Source organism: Fukomys damarensis, unplaced genomic scaffold, assembly GCF_012274545.1.
Source record: "Fukomys damarensis isolate Sample0158 unplaced genomic scaffold, DMR_v1.0_HiC HiC_scaffold_37, whole genome shotgun sequence".
In the NCBI taxonomy this organism is placed as follows: Eukaryota; Metazoa; Chordata; class Mammalia; order Rodentia; family Bathyergidae; genus Fukomys; species Fukomys damarensis.
In genome coordinates, this window is record NW_022900949.1 from 20,734,555 (window position 1) to 20,753,192 (window position 18,638).

Sequence of the window (18,638 nt, forward strand, 5' to 3'; positions counted from 1 at the left end):
AGCCTCCAGTGTCCTCTGTGGATAGGCGCCAAGCTTCCGGAGTCACGGCCAGAGGGGGGACTCTGTTCTCCCCACTGAAAAGTGCTGGGGGCAGGCGAGACAAAGGCGGACTTGGGGTCCGGTGCGGTTTCAATGGGCTTCCCTCAGGGCCACACTCTGGTCTTCAGGCTGTAAGGACTGTTATCTGGCTGTTACTTTGTCAGTACATTTTGTCAGCTAGGGAGATTCTGGAGTTAATGGGTAACGAGGAAACACCGTCGGGGAGGGGGAGATGACTGAAGCTGGTATTTACATTTTTTATAGTCACTGACTCCATTTGAAAGTGAAATGTATTTTCGGGTCCGCTGTCACTACCATCCTGGGTATTATCTTGTGAATCACTCTTACTGGAAGCGTCCCTTCCGCCACCTTCCCTTGCGGTTTACTCTTCAGTGCTTAATCCTACAGACCCGCACTCTGGGTACAATTTCCCTACTGCTCTAAATATTTCACTCTTGCAGTGGCCGGACTTCTTTCTCGTGCTCTTTTTAAAGGTTTTTATGACATTTCGTGCGTGTAAAACGAAGAGCTGGCGGCAGGAACTTTTACATCCGCCATTTAACTTATCTAATTAATCATACTTATTTTTTTGAAATCTGTGTCACCCGGTGGGAACGGGGCAGATGCTGCTTGCGGCGGTGGACACAGCGATAAACTGTGTGTTCAGCCAGTCTGAAAAACAGGGCAGGGACCTTTGCCATCTGATTTCTGTTTATGAAGGATTTCACAACATAAAATTCGTGTTTGCTCAGGGCTTTTATGTAAAGTTTATTTTTTGGTATCTGTGGAACATTTCAAACACTAAGGTTTCACAAATCAAGGCGAAATTGGATACTTGGGTTTCCCTCCCCCGGCCCTCCCCCGGCCCCAAGTCATTAGTTAATTAAGGCTGCACCCACTAAGTCTTCTGGGGTGACCTCTGGAGTCCTGGCTAACCCGGTCCACACCGATGGGCCATATGGCTCAGCATCGGGGCTGTGGGAAATGGGACGAGAGACAGAGGGGATCCTTTTCTCATTCTTAGACTTCTGGCAACACAAAGCAATTGCTACAGACACAAAATTTGAATGCACTTTTTTTTTTAACGTTGGAGAATTGTTAGGTGCAGTATTTTTCCAACAGTTTTGTAATTGTGACCATAGCCACTCTGCAAGCTAGTCATTTTTTAAACTCTTGTTGGAGGGCTAGAATTGTTATTATAGACTAGGTGGTAAAGAAAATCATTTTCTTCTAGCATTTCCTATTCCTCTCCATACAATCCTTTGGTTTGGTTCAATTGTAGATGAGGTTTTAAAAAAAACTGTTCTAGAAGGAGAAAATAATATAATCTGTTCAGTTTCATTAGTCAATTCTTTTCCCTCCTGGTTGCCTGGATGATCAAGCTTTTAGTTTTTTCAGCAATGAGAAAGAGCCCACACTTTGTTCACCGCTGATCTGGCAGCACTGGGCAGTAAATTAATACAGAGATGGGCACTTACTGGTGCTCTTCAGAGTTCACCAAGGGAAGTTTGCCATGTTTTGATAGATGATAGCAACACAAAAGCATTTATCTTCCCAATGCTCTGGGAGGCTGAGGTAGGAGGATCGCAGGTTCAAACCTTCCCTTTTAGTAATCCTCCCAATTTAGTAACTTAGCTAAGACCCCATCTCAAATTTTAAAAAATAATAATATTTTTTTAAGAGAGACTGAGAGAGTATAGCTCAGTGTGATGACCCTGGTTACCAAAAATAAATCCCTTATCATACTCGATTTTTGTTTCATACAATATGAATAACTTTAATATATAGAGATAATCACTTATTTTATTTTTCAAGCAAATTTTTCATTTACCTCTGAAGTGAATTCATCTTTAGATTATGCTCTCAGAAACCAAACTTGAAAACCTGACCAGTATTCTATTTAAAATTCAATTTGAGGGTAGGTTGTACGTTTTGCATTATTTTATTTGGGGGTAGTTTTTTGATACATTTAACAAGTGCTTTCAATATATTTGGAACTGAAAATATATTCATAAAAATAATATTTAATGTATGTGGTGTACCTGAAAATATTATTTGTTTTCTTGAGGAGTTTTGTGCTTTTTCTCTTTTTTGTTGGGAAACAATCATAACATTTTATTTGTGGAGTTCACATATTTAAATATAATTTAAATTCAGGATATTTTACTGAGTCAGAGCTTTGGAGGATTTCCTGTTCTTCCCCAGGCAGTGCTGGCCATGGGGGTGGATGCTAGGTTCTGACTACCTGTGGCATCGACCTTGACAGGACCACTGGGGGAGCCATCTTGCCTGGTACACGTGGTGTTGTGCCGGTAGCTGTGGGTTTCTCTGCAGTTCTCGCTGGGAACTGAGGCTACTTCTGAACACCAAACGCTAGGTCATGTGACCAGCATCCTAACCCTGCCCAGACTCGGGTCCGAAGTCTGAGCACCTGACACATTGTCACTCACCTCACCCACACAGTCACCCCAGCATTGTGTGTGGCACTGCTGCCTCTTGGTGCTGTTCCCTGTCATGAAACCCAAGGTAGCTCCCGCTGGGACCCTGGCTGGAGACTGTTGGCCACTTCCCTTGGATCCAGTTCTACCAACCTGGCCATTTCTCAGCCCTGGTTCATTTGTCCCTAGATTCACTAGATCTGACCTTTCTCCTCCAACCCTGGGAATCAATCTATAAAAGGTATGATAGATCATTTTATTTTCTTTGGGAATTTGTCTTCCTAAAGAGTAGTTTTGAACTTTTCTTTACTCATTAGCCCTTTTTTTTCTTTTCCTCATGGTTCAATTTCTGCTTGTTCAAGAAAACAGAATTTAACTACAGAGAAATTGTCCTCCCTTATTTATTCATCTTTACATAGCATTTCCAATTGGAACATTTGAGGGCATTTTTTTTGTGTGTGTGTCATACTGAGGATCAAACCCAGGGCTTCCTACACACCAGCCAAGTGCTTTACCTCTGAGCTACACCACCAACCTAATCTGCAAATCTGAACAATCCTAGATGACCACTCATGTCTCACTGAACTGACGCAAAGCCAGGCAAATCTAAAGAGCCCTCGAGTTTTGTTGGTCTAAACAGCTTAGTTAGGGAATAGGGACACTTTTCTTTAAACTTTTAAAAAACCTTAAAAGCTACTTGAAGATCTGTGCCCCTCATTTCAGTGTGGAATTAATTCTCTGATATATATATACCTTCAGCTGTTGAAATATATATTTCAGTTCTTGGATTAACGAGTCCATAATGGTTCATGACTTTGGTTGTAGATAACTCTTTTCTACACTGGCTCTTTAATTTCATTTTCTGTTTTAGAATAGAAATGGGAGTTACCTACAACCATAAAATGTATGGACTCTGACTAATCCAAGGGCAAAAAGTGGGTCATGAACATTTATGTGGATTAATGTCACAAGAATTGATGGCCATGAGTCTGAACATCCTAGAGTGCAATTTGAACGATTCATCTCTCTAGCTGACAATCTGCAGTGGATTCTGATTAAAATATATAAGATTTCTGTCTGATTTACATTTAACAAAGCACATTTTAGAAAGATTTAGATATAGACGTATATATTTTTACACAGCCATTGGAAAAGCCAGAGGAGCAAAAATTAAGAAAGCAGCATAAAAAGTTTTAGACTGGAACACCCAACCAGCTGCTTGACAAGAGTTCGTAAAAAAAGACACTGCAATTCAGGGGAACACCGAGGAAGCCTGAACTAAGTGCCTCAGTCTCATCAGTGAAGAGAGTATTTCTAGCCAGGCACAATGGCACAAACCTATAATCCCAGCTCCTGGTGGTGGGGGAGCTGAGGTAGGAGGATCACAGGTTCAAAGCCAGCCAGGACAATTTAGCAAGGCTCATTCTCAAAAAATAAAAAAGGGCCTGGGGCCAGGGATTTAGCTCAGTGGTGCCATGCCTGCCTCGAAAATGCAAGGTCCTGAGTTCAATCCCTGGCACCAGAAAATAAATAAATACATATAATTAAAAACTGCTTGTGGCTCAGTGGCAGAGCACTTGCCTAGCATGTGTGGGCCCTGGGTTCAGTCCCCAGTGAAGCACATTCTAGAACACTATGATACTTATATCTGACTTTATGGGTCTTGCCCCCAAATGACTTTGGGTTATCTTTTCCCATTTTTCCACCAAAGGTATAGTTCTTTGGAGTTCCTGACACAATATATCCTTCAAAAATATATATATTTTCTTATTACAAAAATTGATATAATTTGCCTTGGCAAGATTTGTATTTAATGTCTTCGTTTATATTGTTTCTGAAGCTTTTCTACTTGTGTGGATCTAAGTTTATATGTGTTCTGATGGCAATGAATTCTTAGCTTTTTTTCTGTGTCTGACAAAAAAAATCTTTATTTTGCTTTCATTTTTGATACCTATTTTTATTACAGTTTCCAGTTGACAGGTTTTGTTTTTGTTTTTGTTTTTAGTATTTTGAAGATGTGACTCCACTTTTTCTCCACTTGAATATTACTGGCAAGAAGCCCGTAAGAGACGTTGTGGCTCTGTCTGTAACGTGTTTTACTTGAAATGACTTCAAGAGTTTATCTTCACTTTTCAACAGTTAGACTATAATATGTCTTTGGGTGTTTGTCATTCCAGGACCCACCTGATCTCTTTTTCTCTATATTTCTATTTATCCTTGTTCCATTTCTTGAACTTGTAATTTGATGTCTTTCATTAACTCCTGACCATTATCTTTAATTATGTCTTTGCCTTCAAATATAGCCATGTATTGCTTAACAATAGGCGTATGTCCTAAGTGCTAGGTGATGGTGTTGTAGTGTGAACATCACAAAGTACACTTATACAAACTACTGCACACCTAGTTCACATGGCACATGCCATTAATGTGCTGTTATATCTTCAGCCCTCCACTGGTGGAAATGTCTTCAAGCAACCCATGACTATGTTTATGTTAGACTATTTGATATTGTCCCAAAACTCTTGTTTGTTCTGCTCATTAATTTTGAACTGCCCTTTTCTCTGTTTAGGATCAGGGAACTTCTTTTGACCTACCTTCCAATTTACTAAGTTTCTCCTCAGTCTACTGATGAGCCCATCTTGTAAATTCTTCACTTCTGTTCTTTTCTCTTTCAAATACTATCTCAGTTATTTTTCTCATTGCTGAGACAAAATACCCAAAATCAAAGTTAAAGGAGGAAAGGTTTATTTCTCCTCACAGTCTGTAGAGGTTTAAGTACTTTAGTCAGCGGGCTCCAAGGCAGGGTGGCATGGCTCAGGGGAATCTCAGAGGCAAAACAGTTCATGGCAGGGCAGAGCAGGCAGAAGATAGTGAAGCAGCAGAGTAGCAAGCCACAAAACAGCAGAAGCAGCAGCAACTAGCCTGCCTCTCCCTTTAATCCCTCATGCGTTTTGATTGGTGCAGCCCATACCCAAGGTGGGGCACTCTTAACTCCCAGAATCACAGAACCTAGATCCAGCCACCTCCAAAAAGCCCTACCTATGACCACATGAGGATTTGGGAGGGCATCTAGATCCAAGAGTGGAATTTATTGGTTTCAAAATGGTACTTAAATGTCTGAACTATTTTTAATAAAACAGACACATATTTTTCAGACAGAATATGCTCAATAAGAAATACCAAGCCAGACATTGTGATGCACACCGATAATCCCAGCACTCTGGAAAGTTGAGGCAGGAGGATTGAAAGTTTGAGTCAAGCCTGGGCAACTGAGCAACTTAGTGAGATCCTATCTAAAAATTTTTTTTTAAATATTTTAAGGGACTGGGGATGTGGCTTAGTGAAAAGATACTGAGTTCGATCCCAGCAAGCTCCTCCCATTACCACCAAGAAAGAAAGAACAAAAAGAAGAGAGAAGAAAAGAGAAATGTCAAAAGCAGAAAGTTAAATTGCAATCCTGCCACCCAGTGACAACCACTGGAAACCTCTTATGCTGTCTCTTTAGATGGGTCTTGATGGATTATGTAAAACATTGTTCCATGCCCTGAATATACGTAACCACTTGTGTGTAGCACTTCACTTCGTAGAATAGCATGACTTACTTAACCCCTCCCTATCAATTCATTGGTATCTGCTGGAGATATTATTTCTAATCTTTTGCCATCATAAACAGTGGCTTTGCTGTCTTTAATATAGACTTTCTCATCCTGATTACAAATTTTCTCAATTGGGCAGTTTGATAGATGTGTGTACAGATCCTACATATCTGACTCCCTGCAAGGAACAGAAGACTAGGATGTCAACCAGGCCCCCGTCCACTATACAGTTTCTGGGGCCTTTCAGAAGACGAGCTTAAGGTTTTCATGTCAGCAGGTGTCACAGTGTGGTCATTTTGTGACCTGGATTTCCTTAGCTTGATGATTTTGTGAGAGCATTCACAGTTGAAATATGCTTTGACTTTCAGCCTCCACAGTGAGAAGTATGTGACTCTTACTCTCAGTGTTCCCGATTCTCAACTCTCTTCTGTCTGAGTTGTGAGTGAGCAGGGTCAGGTCTGCCCTTTTCATGTGTTTCAAATTCTTCCTCCTCCTCCTCCCCTGAACCAACCACCACCCACTGGTACATTGCAGGGATTCACAAGGAGTGGTCTGCTTGGAAGGTAGAGAATGTTAACACAAAAGTCAAAAAAGTTGGAGTTTTCGAGAAAAACCATCTTTCTTTGCGATGAGTTAGAAAGAGTGTTTCAATAGTCATGTATCTTATAGCTTAAAGGAAAAAGAAGCAAAGACACAAAGTACCTTTCATGTAGCCCAGAAAGAATGGCCAGATATTCAGGAGATGGATGCCTGCAAATTAGGAGAAAAGCAAGAATGTAATAGTTCTTGACAAGAAAAAAAGGAACTATGATAAGGAAAATGGTAAATCTCCCAACAGTCAATAAATACTATCATGTCACTTCTGTTATTATAAACTCAGGCTGTTGTTCCTCACTGAGAAGATGATTAAAATTTTTAAAATATCTTAAGTGTTAACAAGTTTAGGAAGCGTAACCTCTATTATAAATGAGTCCTTCGTCTCCTTATGAATTTTTAGCTGTAAATCTATGTAAATTTGAAAGAAAATGAGAATACTTACAGTAAATGATTTACAATCATAATTTGTTATTATCTTTACAATTTTTCACTTTACATTTTCCTAGTCAGGAAGTTAGCTGCTCTCCTATAATAGGCCCGTTCACTGTCGCCCCTGTCTACTGGGTAGCAGCCCAGTGTTTGCACCTGTTAGTGACGTGACCACAGGAAGGCCAGCGTGCGTGTTCCAGAGAAAGTGGAATGTCCGCAGCTGGAAAAACAAAACGATGTGAAGAGCGAGGATTCAATGTGCCGCACTATAGCAAAGTAGAAAGTTCAACGTACACTGGAGAGCAAACACTCTAGTTGTCCTGTGCTGTGTTTTGTTCCTTCTTTTTAATGAAAAGAGGGGCTATCTTCATCATTGTAATAGAATCTGTTGTCCTTTGGGATGGCTGACTGATTATTTGCTTTACAGAAGATACGCTTTAGCGCGGCCTTATCTGCAGTCATTACATAGTTGACCATTATGTGTGAACCAGGAAAATGGAGCCTTAAGATCAAAGCTAATTTTTACTGTGTGAATTTAAGAACAGAATTTTTAAAAATAAATCTTCAGTTATTCTCATGACTTTGGATATACCAAAACAAGGTAAAAATGTCTTTCTACGTGGAATAAATTTTATCACTTTAGTTTCCTGTTATTCTGGGGATGGATTGTTTTTTATTTTGGGTGAATTTTTTCTCTTTTATTATACTTGTAAGTGCCTCCCAAAAGCTTGGGCTCTTACCCTGTGATTTCTATTGTCTTCCATACCGGGTTTTCTTTTGTTTTTTGAGACAGGGTCTCACTAGGTAATTCAGGCTGGACTTGGATTCACTACGTAGCTCAGGCTGGCCTTAAACACACAGCAATCCTCCTGCCTCAGCTTCCCAAGTGCTGGCATTGCAGGCATGCACCACCCAGCCTGATTCATCTACTGTGCTGTTAAAAGTAGGTAACAGTGAACCGACTCTGTGGTCCTGTGCCCTGGACGGAAGTGGTTCCAGCAAGCTGTGACTTTTGAGAGCAAGTGAATAGTAGGACCCAAACAAGCACTTGCCTCCTGTCACTTTGATGACCCCCAGAGTTTTTACCACAAAGAAGGCTGATGGTAACAAACTCATTTTGTTGCATTTGTAAAAAACTGGCTAGTGTTTTGCCTTGGGCTTTCTTTTGGCTAGTCTCCTGTCACGTGGGCCTTGGGACGATGTAGTCATTGTGCTGGTGGTGGTGGAGACAGTGTCTTCTAGGAATTTTAAGATACTTGCAGACTAAGGGAACCTTAGGAAGGGTGGGACAACCAAAGGGCTTTCTGAGATTGTGACAGAGCAGGGGTTTGAATTAGACAACTAAGGTAAGAGTGATGGCTACAGTCAGGGCTCAGCATTAAGCCAGTCCCAAGAATCCTGACATCAGCCAGAGAAAACTCAAAAGTACCATGGCAGGGAGCAGGCTTCCATTCCTGACCTCTTGCTTTTCTCTGTGTATACATTTCATGAAAGGCCTATGCGAATCTTTTATCTTCACCTAATATAGCAATGGCTCCTGAATTGTATTTCTAGGATCAAGAAAATGTCCATATCATTATTCCAGTTGTCAGTGAGCAGGCCATGAATACTTCAAACTCAAAGTGTTTGGGTGTGTGTGTGTGTGTGTGTGTGTGTGTGTGAGAGAGAGAGAGAGAGAGAGAGAGAGATACTGAGGATTTAACCTAGGGGCTTCTCACTAGGCCGCACCCCAGCCCTTCTTAAAAAGTTTGTTGTTGTTTTTAATTTTGAGATAGTCTTACTATTCGCCAAGTTACCCAGGCTGGGCTTACACTTGTAATCCTCTCGCCTCAGCCTCCCAAAGTACTGGAATTAGAGATGTGCACCACTATGCGCACCAGCTTTGAACTGTTTGAATCTTAATTTACAAATTTTCTTAGTTAAAAAATACCATGCAAAATTGGCCCTATTCCATTATTATTCTTATCTAAATGAATGGGATACTTCCCATCTATCTGCTGAAATGGGAATTTCCAGGCAGCTCTGTTCTCACTCAAAAAGCTCCCTTCCTCTTTTATAAATTCTTGCAACTCCTTTCTGTCTTCTGCAGCCCTGTTTTATATCTGATGGTCTCTTATATTTAGAATAATTCTTAGCACATAGAAGATGTTCAGTAAATAATTAATGAGTGGAAAATGAGGAGAATAAAACAAAGCACTTGGTTCTGCAGAAAACAAGAAAACAGACAACAATGTAAAAGACTTGTAAAAAGGCAACTACTTTAACAGAAACCCAAGAGTATATTTTATCCACTAGGCAAGAACAGACATCAGTGAAAAAGCAATAAACTGAGCAAATGAATAACTTCTAGGAAGTAATAAAAATATTTTTAAAAACACAATGGACAAGCTACATAGCAAAGTTGACATAGCTCATGACCTAATTAATCTAGATGATAAAGTCTAGGCTGGCGTGCGAAATGACATACAAAAGTTATAAGCAAAGCTCAAACACAAAGGATAGATCCAAGCATTCTAATACCATCCCAATAGGAATATTATAAAAGCGAAACAGAACAAAGGTGAGATAATAGAAATTTTTAAAAATTTCTAAGGATCAAGGGGATATAAACCCCAACATTAATATTCAGATAGGAAGACCCAACATATTTTAAAAATATGGATTTTTAAAAGAAAAGCAGAATGCTTACTATGTCTTATCAAATCTCTGATGGTACTGCGTATAAGACACATTATCGATTTATGCAAGAAACTGCCAAAGAAAGTATGAGATCCACAGCAATTGTAAGACAGCTCAGTTTCAGAGATACCAACATGTTAGCAGGGCAGGGTGTCATCTTACACTGAGTGAAACAGGCTGGGCGTGTAGCTCAGTGGTGAAACTCTTCCCAAGCATGCTGCAGGCCCTGGGTTTGATCCCCCACACCAGGAGGGAGACCAGGGGCGTGGGAGGAAAGAACGGAAGGAAGGAGGGAGGGAGGGTAAATGTTACTGAAAATTTAAAACCACAAAATTTTAAGAGAGAAATACGGAGGAAAAGGCAGTTTAATTGCAATGGAACCTTTAAAAAGGAGATTTATATTAATCTTCTCATTAACAACACTTGCAGCTGCAAGAAAATTGTGCAAAGTTTTCAAAAGAAGAAATATATATGCTTTGAACCCTACCCAGCTGAAGTCTCAATTGAGAATATAAACAGAATAAAGATATTTTTGAACTTGTGAACACTCAAAAAGTTTACCATTCAGGACAAAGCCAAACATAAAAGGAACCAAATGTGCAAGGAGGCGTAAACACTAGAAACTGAAGAGAGTTACTCAGTCGTGAGGGCAGCTAGGAGAATCGAAAACTGACCTGTGATCCCTTGGAAGTACCTGGTTTTAGGAGTGAATGTTCAGTAATGGGTTACATGTTGTAAACTCTATTAATTAGAGTTCAGTTTTGAACATCAGCGAGGGGGCTGATTCATAATGCACGAAGGACTGAATTATAGTTAGAGCGATACTGTGCTCTACAGTGCAGCAAGGTAAAAGCATAGCATTTCTTCTGAAAAAGAGGACAAGGAGGTAAAGAGTGTTTCTTGTTTTTGGGTTTTTTTATTTTTGGGTTTTTTTTGGGGGGGTACAGGGGATCGAGCCCAGGACCTTGTGCTAGCAAGGCAGGTGGTGGTACCACTGAGCTAAATCCCCAGCCCAGTGAAGAGTGTTTTAAAAAAGTAAATTTCTCAGCATGTAGAAATACATCAAGGTACAAAAATTTACAAATATTGAAGTCATAATAAAAGTAACCCCTATAAGACGTAGGCATATATGAAAATAAAAACAGGCAAGGGCCAGGGATTTGAGGTTTCGCCACCTGCCTTGCAAGCACAGGGGTCCGAGTTCGATCCCCAGTACCAAAAAGAAAAAAGAAACCAAATTCAATCTTGGGCTGGGGATTTAGCTCAGTGGTTCTGCCGCCTGTCTTGCAAGCGCAAGATCCCAAATTCGATCCCTGGTACCAAAAAATAAACAAACAAAAAGAAAAACAGGCAAGGCTAAGGGTGTAGGCCAATGGTGGGTCTCTTGCCTACCATGGGCAAAGCCTTGGGTTTAATCTCCAGCACTGCTAGTAAATAGAGAAATAAATAGATAACGATAGGGAATATAATAGTGCATGTACAGGAGAGGGAGAAAGGAAAGGTAATGTGAATGCCCTACATTCCTAATCTTTACTGTGGGAGAGTCCAAATTCATAAAAGCTATTATTTACAATAATAATAATAATAACCTTGAGAAAAACTGGAAGGAGTATAGTGGGTGGGGCCCAGTGGTAGAGCACAGGTTTCCCATACACAAGGCCCTGAGTTCCATCCCCAGCACCACAAAATAAAAGGAGGAACAACACTCTTATCGCCTGGGAAGAGAGAGTTTTCTGTCCACGTACACTACTTGAAGTTTATTTTTTACACAAGTGCCTGCATTTTCTATCATGGAAAACCCCAAGTGATATGAATGAAGAAGCAGACAGGTCTGCACATGGAGACATAAATGATACCGCACACAGGCACTAAACACACTGAAGCTCATGAGGTTGTTGTTACGATTTTTGGCACTTGCGTACGTGGCAGCTGGTGTGAGCCGCATCCTCTCTGCCCGCCTCATTGGTTCAAAGGCACACTCGGCACTTTGTGGCACCCTTAGGCACGTTCATGGCCTGACTTTCTGAGGGGGGTCTTTTTGGTGGCCACTGCTGGGTGTGGACCCCCTCCTACCACTGAGTTCAGCCCATTTCCAAAGCTTTCTGTGTGCTCTCCCGAAGTGCACTTTCCTGAATCAGGCACCAACTTCAACCGGATTCTGCAATTTCTGTGGACACCTCCTGAGCCTGTCACACCTTTGCATGCGTAAGTCTGAGGAGAACGAAGAAGGTAAGAGGTGAATTCGCATCAGTAAAGAGCCATTTCAAATTGAGCACCCAGCCTGGGCACGGCTCACCAGCAGCCCAACAGACACCAGCCCCTCTACCTCTGCTTTTGCCTGGGTTTTCCCTTCTCCAGCTCTGGAGCTCTGAGTCTTTTCCTCTACGCTGCAGGACAGTTCTGATCTCTCTCACGTTGGCTCCAAGACCAGACTTGAGACCCACACCACTGACAGAGAGAAGCCCGCCAAGGGTGACAACAACACAAAAGACCTTTTGGATGGAGGAACCAACTTGAGGAAGGAGAAGGTAGGGGTGGTGATAAATGGGAACTTTTCTATTGTAGAGAACTGTAGAGGTTGTCAACCAAGATGTTTTTCTTTTACTCTGTCAAGCCCAAGATCTCTTACATGGCAAGCAGTAAGCACTGTGACACTGACACACATTTCTTGGGGTCAAACCTAGAAGCTCAGGTGCTAGGCAGATGCTCTACCACTAAGCAATACTTGCATCCCAGAACCATGATTTTTATATCCAGTGTATCTTATCACTTCCAAATAGCCTGCTGTGCCTTCTACTAGAGAGGTAAGGTACAGTAGTGAAAATTCCTGATAATCATTTTAAAGCTTTTTAAGCTTGTGGCTTCACTGGACAATATCACTGGATGTGTTTCATTGGTTGTTTGGTCTGTGTGTTTACCAATGGCAGTAAAGACCCGAGGTTGGCATCTTTTTTTTCAGTCTCAGTTTCCTTTCTGTTCGTTACAGAAAACCCACCTCATTTGGCATTCATCTGAGATGCTGCTTTTCACCTGTTTTATTTTCTTGTCAGGTTAAATCTAAAACAGCTACTGTGGCACATGAAGATGGGAAAGTGGAAGTATCATTCTCTAAGGTATGTTAATGACTCTTAGGACCATTAGGACCAAACTAGTTGTTATTTATATTGATTCTTGGGGAGTAACAATGACTTTGAAATAAGTCTTCTAAAGAGACAGAGGGCCCGGTTGCCTTTAGTCTTAGTGTGATCCTGTGGTACTTTTCTGCCACAGCCTCCAAGAAGACCTCTCATTCACGACATGTCAGCAGTTCCTCTGTGGGAGATTGCACCCCTCTTGCTCAAATCTTTGTCCTCCTGCAAGATATAAACAGTACTGAGAAAATGGCATAAGGCTCCAACTTGGCTAAACTGGTCGGATGCTCTCCTGAGAACCGTTTTGCTCGAAATGGGCAAGAGAGTAAAAGAGGGGGAGCCGCTGCCTTTTGAAGAAGGGATGGGGAGGGTTCCATGAAGGAGGAAGAAAAGAAAAAGATTTCACAACAGGACTGCCTGTGTGGAGGGTGTGACACAGACAGAGTTTGATGGCTTTGGGATGTGTCCTAGCAGGGCCTCAGGACACGAAAGAGAGGGGTCTTAAACTCTCCTGATGGGCAGGAATCTACAGGTCAGTCTGACACACGGTTCTCTCAAATCACTTCTGACAGTGGTCAGAATATGCCCGCTATTTAATAGGGGCGCCTTTTCAGAGTTGGGGAGGACAGCACGTGTCGCTCATGTAATAAACTTTGTGATGTATTTTTACTGGAAGGATGAAGACAAAGAAGCTTTGAAGACAGAAACAGAAACACTAAAGGCTGATTTAGAGAATGTGAAAAAGAAGTTTGAAAGGTACTAGGCATAATGACTCATGATTGTTCCTTTATAACCAGTACAATATTTAACCATATGTAAATTTATTACAGATTTAGGAAGGAATCAGAAAGAATAAGCAAAAACTGGGAGAAGAGATTCTTTATTCTCAGAAACAGGTATGAATGGGTGGATAGATAAAAAAAAATACCATATTCATTTTTTGAAGTGGTTAGGAGCCTTCTCTTTACATGTTAATCAATGTTAAGTGCCCACATTTACTTTTTCATAAGAATGCACGATGATTAGCCCGAAATAGAAGAGTAATCAAAGTTACCTGATTAAAAGAAAAACTGAATTCAAGACTTTGTTTCCTTTCTGAGTGCTGCAGCTTTAAATGCTCAAAAGAATAGAGACACTGTCTCGATATCTAGCTAGTCAAACCTCCACAGAACTATTTGCACACGCTGATCTGTAACTGGTCTGTGCTGTCCTCTTAAATTGCTCTGTTTGGTAGATTTACTCTCCTTTATCTTGGCCAGACAGAACAGCACCAACTCATTAATCTCTGAGATACGTTTTTTACTCACGTAATCATTTAATTTTTCTTCTTGAGTCATCCTTGTCTTTTTTTTAATGGTGACTGTAAAATGGTAACTTTTTAAGAATGAAAGTGTGAAATTCTGAAAGGGCAAATAGTACTGCCAGGTAGAGAAAATGCTTATTTTTCCCTTGCCCTAATGCGTAAACTTTAGAAATCCATATTCTACTCACCTATTTCCTGCCATAATCTCCCCCCAGAGTCTCTTCTTTATCAATTCCTTTCACGTTTCTCTTAAATAGCTAAGCATGGTCTAGGACACAGTGGATTCAGTGTTGGTCCCATGTAGGCCAACACAGGTCAAGTTTGCAGCTCGCGCATGACGTTATGGGAGGGCAGTGCTCTGCACTGTCTCAGGAGCATGTGCTATTTCTTTTGTGGGTATAAAATTCTATACACTGCTGTACACATTACACTGAAATAATCAGTTGGGCAGCACACCGGAACCCACAGGACATCAGAAATAACATCAGAGGGCAAGAAAGGCTAAATGTGCTAAAATGGTCTGTTTTGCCCTTCTGCTTGTGTTTCACATCTCCACTGATAACTATTTTGTGCTCTGTAAAATTTGCATATGAATGTCTGCCTTACCTTCTTCATGTAGCTATTAGGAGAGACTGCAGATACAGGGTGAAGCAAAAGAAAACTTACGTGTGCCCTTAATTTCATTTCTACTACTGAAGTCGAATTGAATGTCTTTCCCTTAGTTTTGTGGAGTTTGAGTCCACCCTTCAGACTTTTCATCCCGGTCCTTAGTAGTTTTATTCTATTGTTCGGTGACCATTTTACCCGAACATTCCATTTCACTTTGAATTCATTTGCTATCAAATAAGATGGTGATGATCCTATTTGTCAGTTCATCCTTAGCAGACTTTATGTTGACTTCTGAGTATTTAGAAGAGCTGGAAGTTTAATACTATTTCCTACGCTTTCTTATTTAATCAGCTAACTTGTGACTCTGGACTCTGTCTCTCTGTGAGCAGGTACGGGTTCAGTGTGACACGTGTGATTACAGGCAGTGTATGTGTACAGGTCACTGCAGCACGGGGTGGAGAGGGTTAGCGCTACAGGCACAGACTTATATATGAGAAAGTGATCATCTCGTTTCACTGGCTGATGCTAAGTCAAGAGCACTAAGTTGCGCTCAGTAGAGGAAAAATGTTAGCTCAATCCATCAAGGGAAGCCAAGACTTTCTCAGTGGACTCATGATTTCTATTCAGCCCCAGTCCAACTCACAGCTTCTCTTCTAAGCTCACTTTCCATCCCTGCTGAGCTGGCTCCATTTCCCAGAAGACTGAACATAAAGCCTGCAGACAGAGGTGGGTCTAGCCCTCCTTCTCTGTGCAACACGCCTGGCATGTGTCATCACTTCCGTTGCCCTTGCCACAGTGGTGCGCAGGCTCCGGGACAGATCCCACCTGGCCAATGCCGTGGTGAGGCAACATCTTCACCGGCACCCGGGGAGCAGCCCTTGGCGTCCTTCCGAGTCATCTTTGGTCTGCCTACTGGACTGTGGGGCTGGCTGATCTCACTCCTACCCATCCTACTTCCCAGACCCACAGAAAACCTAGGAGACCCCCACAGCACTGTGGGCTACGCAGATGGAACATTATATACACACGCCGATACTTCTCCCTCCCATCCTCTGACTCATTTCTACCAGCGGTTTAGCGAGTTTAGGCAAGATGTAAGCCCAACCTGTGTTCCTGTTCCCTTCCTCTCCCTTCACCTAGAGCCTGTTAGAAAACCCTCCGTTTTTAGATTTGAGTGACAGAAACTCTACACTGCTCCTTATTGACTTCTGGTTTTCCCCTTTCTAGTGTCCAGCTGGCCTTCAATGTCAGACATTAGGAGCAGTTTTCCTGGTTCATGTGTCCTCCCTAGTTCTTATCATTCCACACCTGACAAATTTAAACTCTTAAACCAGGAATGTTGGTGCTCAGGAGGCTGAGGCAGAAGGATCTTCCTAAGTTCCAGGCCAGCCTGGGCTATGTAGTGAGCCCAAAACCAACCTGAACTACTAGCAAGACCCCCAATTTTTTTATATTAACTGTTATGTATGGTTCTCTGCCCATTGCAGGAAAGTAGTATAGAAAAGATAACTGAGAGTCAGATCACTTGTTTCTTCTCACATAGATGCACTCTAAATATCCCATTTTTGTATGAGCACGTTAGATTTTGTATGAAATGTGCTCCAAGGACTCACATGGCTCAGAGGTAAGGCTTTGGGAAGGGACTAAACCACAAGGCCTGTGGCTTCCTCTCTGCATCAGTGAGTGCATGGATACATTCATCGTTGACTGGCATTATTGGGGGGTAACAGGAACTGCAGCAGTGGGGCTAGTGGAAGGGAGAGGGTCACAGCAGTGTGTGCTTCAGAACTGAGTCTGTCCAGTCCCCTCTTCCTTCTGCTTTGCCTCTAGCTCAGCCTCTTCCTGGCCTCCATGAGGTGAGCAGCTTTGCTCTAGCAACCCAGCCCTGCCACCATGATGTTTCCGCCTGATCCCAGCCCCGTGGCAATGGAGCCAGCTGACCGTGGAGTAAAAACTCTGAAACCATGAGCAAAATAGATCTTTATTCCTTTACACTGATTTTCTTAGCTATAGGATATAGCAGTGGGAAGCTGACTGGACAAGCATACTCCCAAAACACTCAATTGTATCTTAGGTGAAGTTAGAGTTTCATAAGAAACACACAAGCCAAAGCAGAGTAGATCAGGACTTGTGAGTAAACAGTAGTTTTCTTGGTCTTATTCCTCTCTCCCATTCCTGCTGGCTGCATTCTGAGTCCCAGGACTTGAGGAGGGGGCATGGGATTGCTCTTACAGCCAGTGTTTTCCTATGATGGTGATCCAAGACCTGACTCCTGGGAATCTGAAATCCACTTGCTGATATTTTAAGAATTTTCTATGTATGTCCACGAAAAGTGACTGAACTCCTGCTTTTCTTTCTCTTATTGTCCCTGCCTGTTGACAGTATCAAGATTTTACCAACTTCTTGATATTTGTTGTAGAATTCTTTTCTGCTCCCTGAGAGATTTGGGGGATAAGATGAGAATTATTTGTTATTAGGATTACAAAATGCATTTTTTAATTAATTGGGCTAAAGTTCATCTTGATAGGTAGATTGTAAGCCTTGATCCTTTTTTTGTTTGTTTGTAGTGTAGGGGATCAAACCTAGGGCTTTGTACATTCTAAGCAAGGGCTACACTCCCAGCCCCTGATTCTTTTTTTTTTTAATTTCATTATTTAAAGGCATTAAAGACTATTGGAGTTTTCTATTTCTTCTTAATTTCTCAATTATATGAAATGTGTCAACTCATAATTTTTACAAAATGACTGCTATAAAGTGATTCTTTGCTTACTACCTGTTTCCAGCACACAGTGCTTGCATTCCTTGAGTAGAGTCAGCCCGCGTACAGAACGCGCCTGAATCCCTGCTTTCATCCCTTTCTCTCCCTTCCTCCCACCTCCATCTCTTGTTCCCCTTCCCATTTGAAGAAGATCTAGCTCCCTAATTCCTACTATCTGTTTTTTTATTGAGTTTATTGGTACATTTTAGGTCTATAGTACAGTTACATTCATTATTGGGATCCTGTACCTTTACATGACAGGTCTTGGTTCTCATTTTTTCCCCATATCCCTTCCCTCCCTTCACCCCTCCTCCTTTCCCCATTTACAAACACTTTATTTCCATTTTTTCATTTTCTCATATTTTTTTCTTTTCCTGTATTACCTTTCCCCTACCCTTCCCACTTTCCCTATGCCTTTTTTCTTTTAGCCCTTTTCTTCCTATTTCACACTGTCAATTATCTCATTAGGATATTATGTACTATTATAGTTTTTCACACCAGAGAAACTATTCGGTATTTACATGTGTGACTTATTTATTTCACTTAGGAGTATATCCACAATATGTATCCATTTTCCTATGAATGAATCTAATTTCTCATTCTTTATTGCTGAGTAGTACTCCATTTTATAGAAAAACCACATCTTCTTTATCCAGTTTCCAACTGATGGGCAAATGGGCTGTTACCAAGTTTTAGCTATTACAAACTGTGCCACTATAAACATAGGTGCACATATATCACTGTGGTATGATTCTTTTACTTCTTTTGGAAAGATACCCAGCAGAGGGATGGCTGGGTCAAATGGAACCTCTAGTCCCAGCTCTTTGAGGTATCTCCATATTGATTTCTATAGTGGTTGCACCAGTCTGCACTCCCACCAATCCTGTTTTTAATTTGCTCTTTATTTGTAATATGGGTTTCTCATATAAGAGAAATCATGCAATATTCAAAACTTGTTTGTCTGATCTATTTAATTATTTATTTGTTAGTACCAGAGATTGAATGGGGGTCCTTGCGCTTGTGAGGCACATGGTGGAACCACTGTGCTAAATCCCCGGC

At 41.4% G+C, this 18,638-nt stretch overlaps 1 protein-coding gene across 2 annotated transcripts in view; it reads left to right on the top strand.

Moving 5' to 3' along the window:
- CUNH10orf67 (chromosome unknown C10orf67 homolog) overlaps positions 1–18,638 on the top strand; it is a 105,370-nt gene that overhangs the window by 55,637 nt on the left and 31,095 nt on the right. For both annotated transcript variants that reach the window (XR_779337.3, XM_010619821.1), the window contains exons 11-14: positions 12,172–12,306; positions 12,829–12,891; positions 13,586–13,665; positions 13,740–13,805. Coding sequence is in view for 1 of the 2 variants with exons in the window: in XM_010619821.1 (XP_010618123.1) it covers positions 12,172–12,306; positions 12,829–12,891; positions 13,586–13,665; positions 13,740–13,805 (344 nt within the window). In the remaining variant the exon portion in view is untranslated. The remainder of the gene's footprint in view (positions 1–12,171; positions 12,307–12,828; positions 12,892–13,585; positions 13,666–13,739; positions 13,806–18,638) is intronic.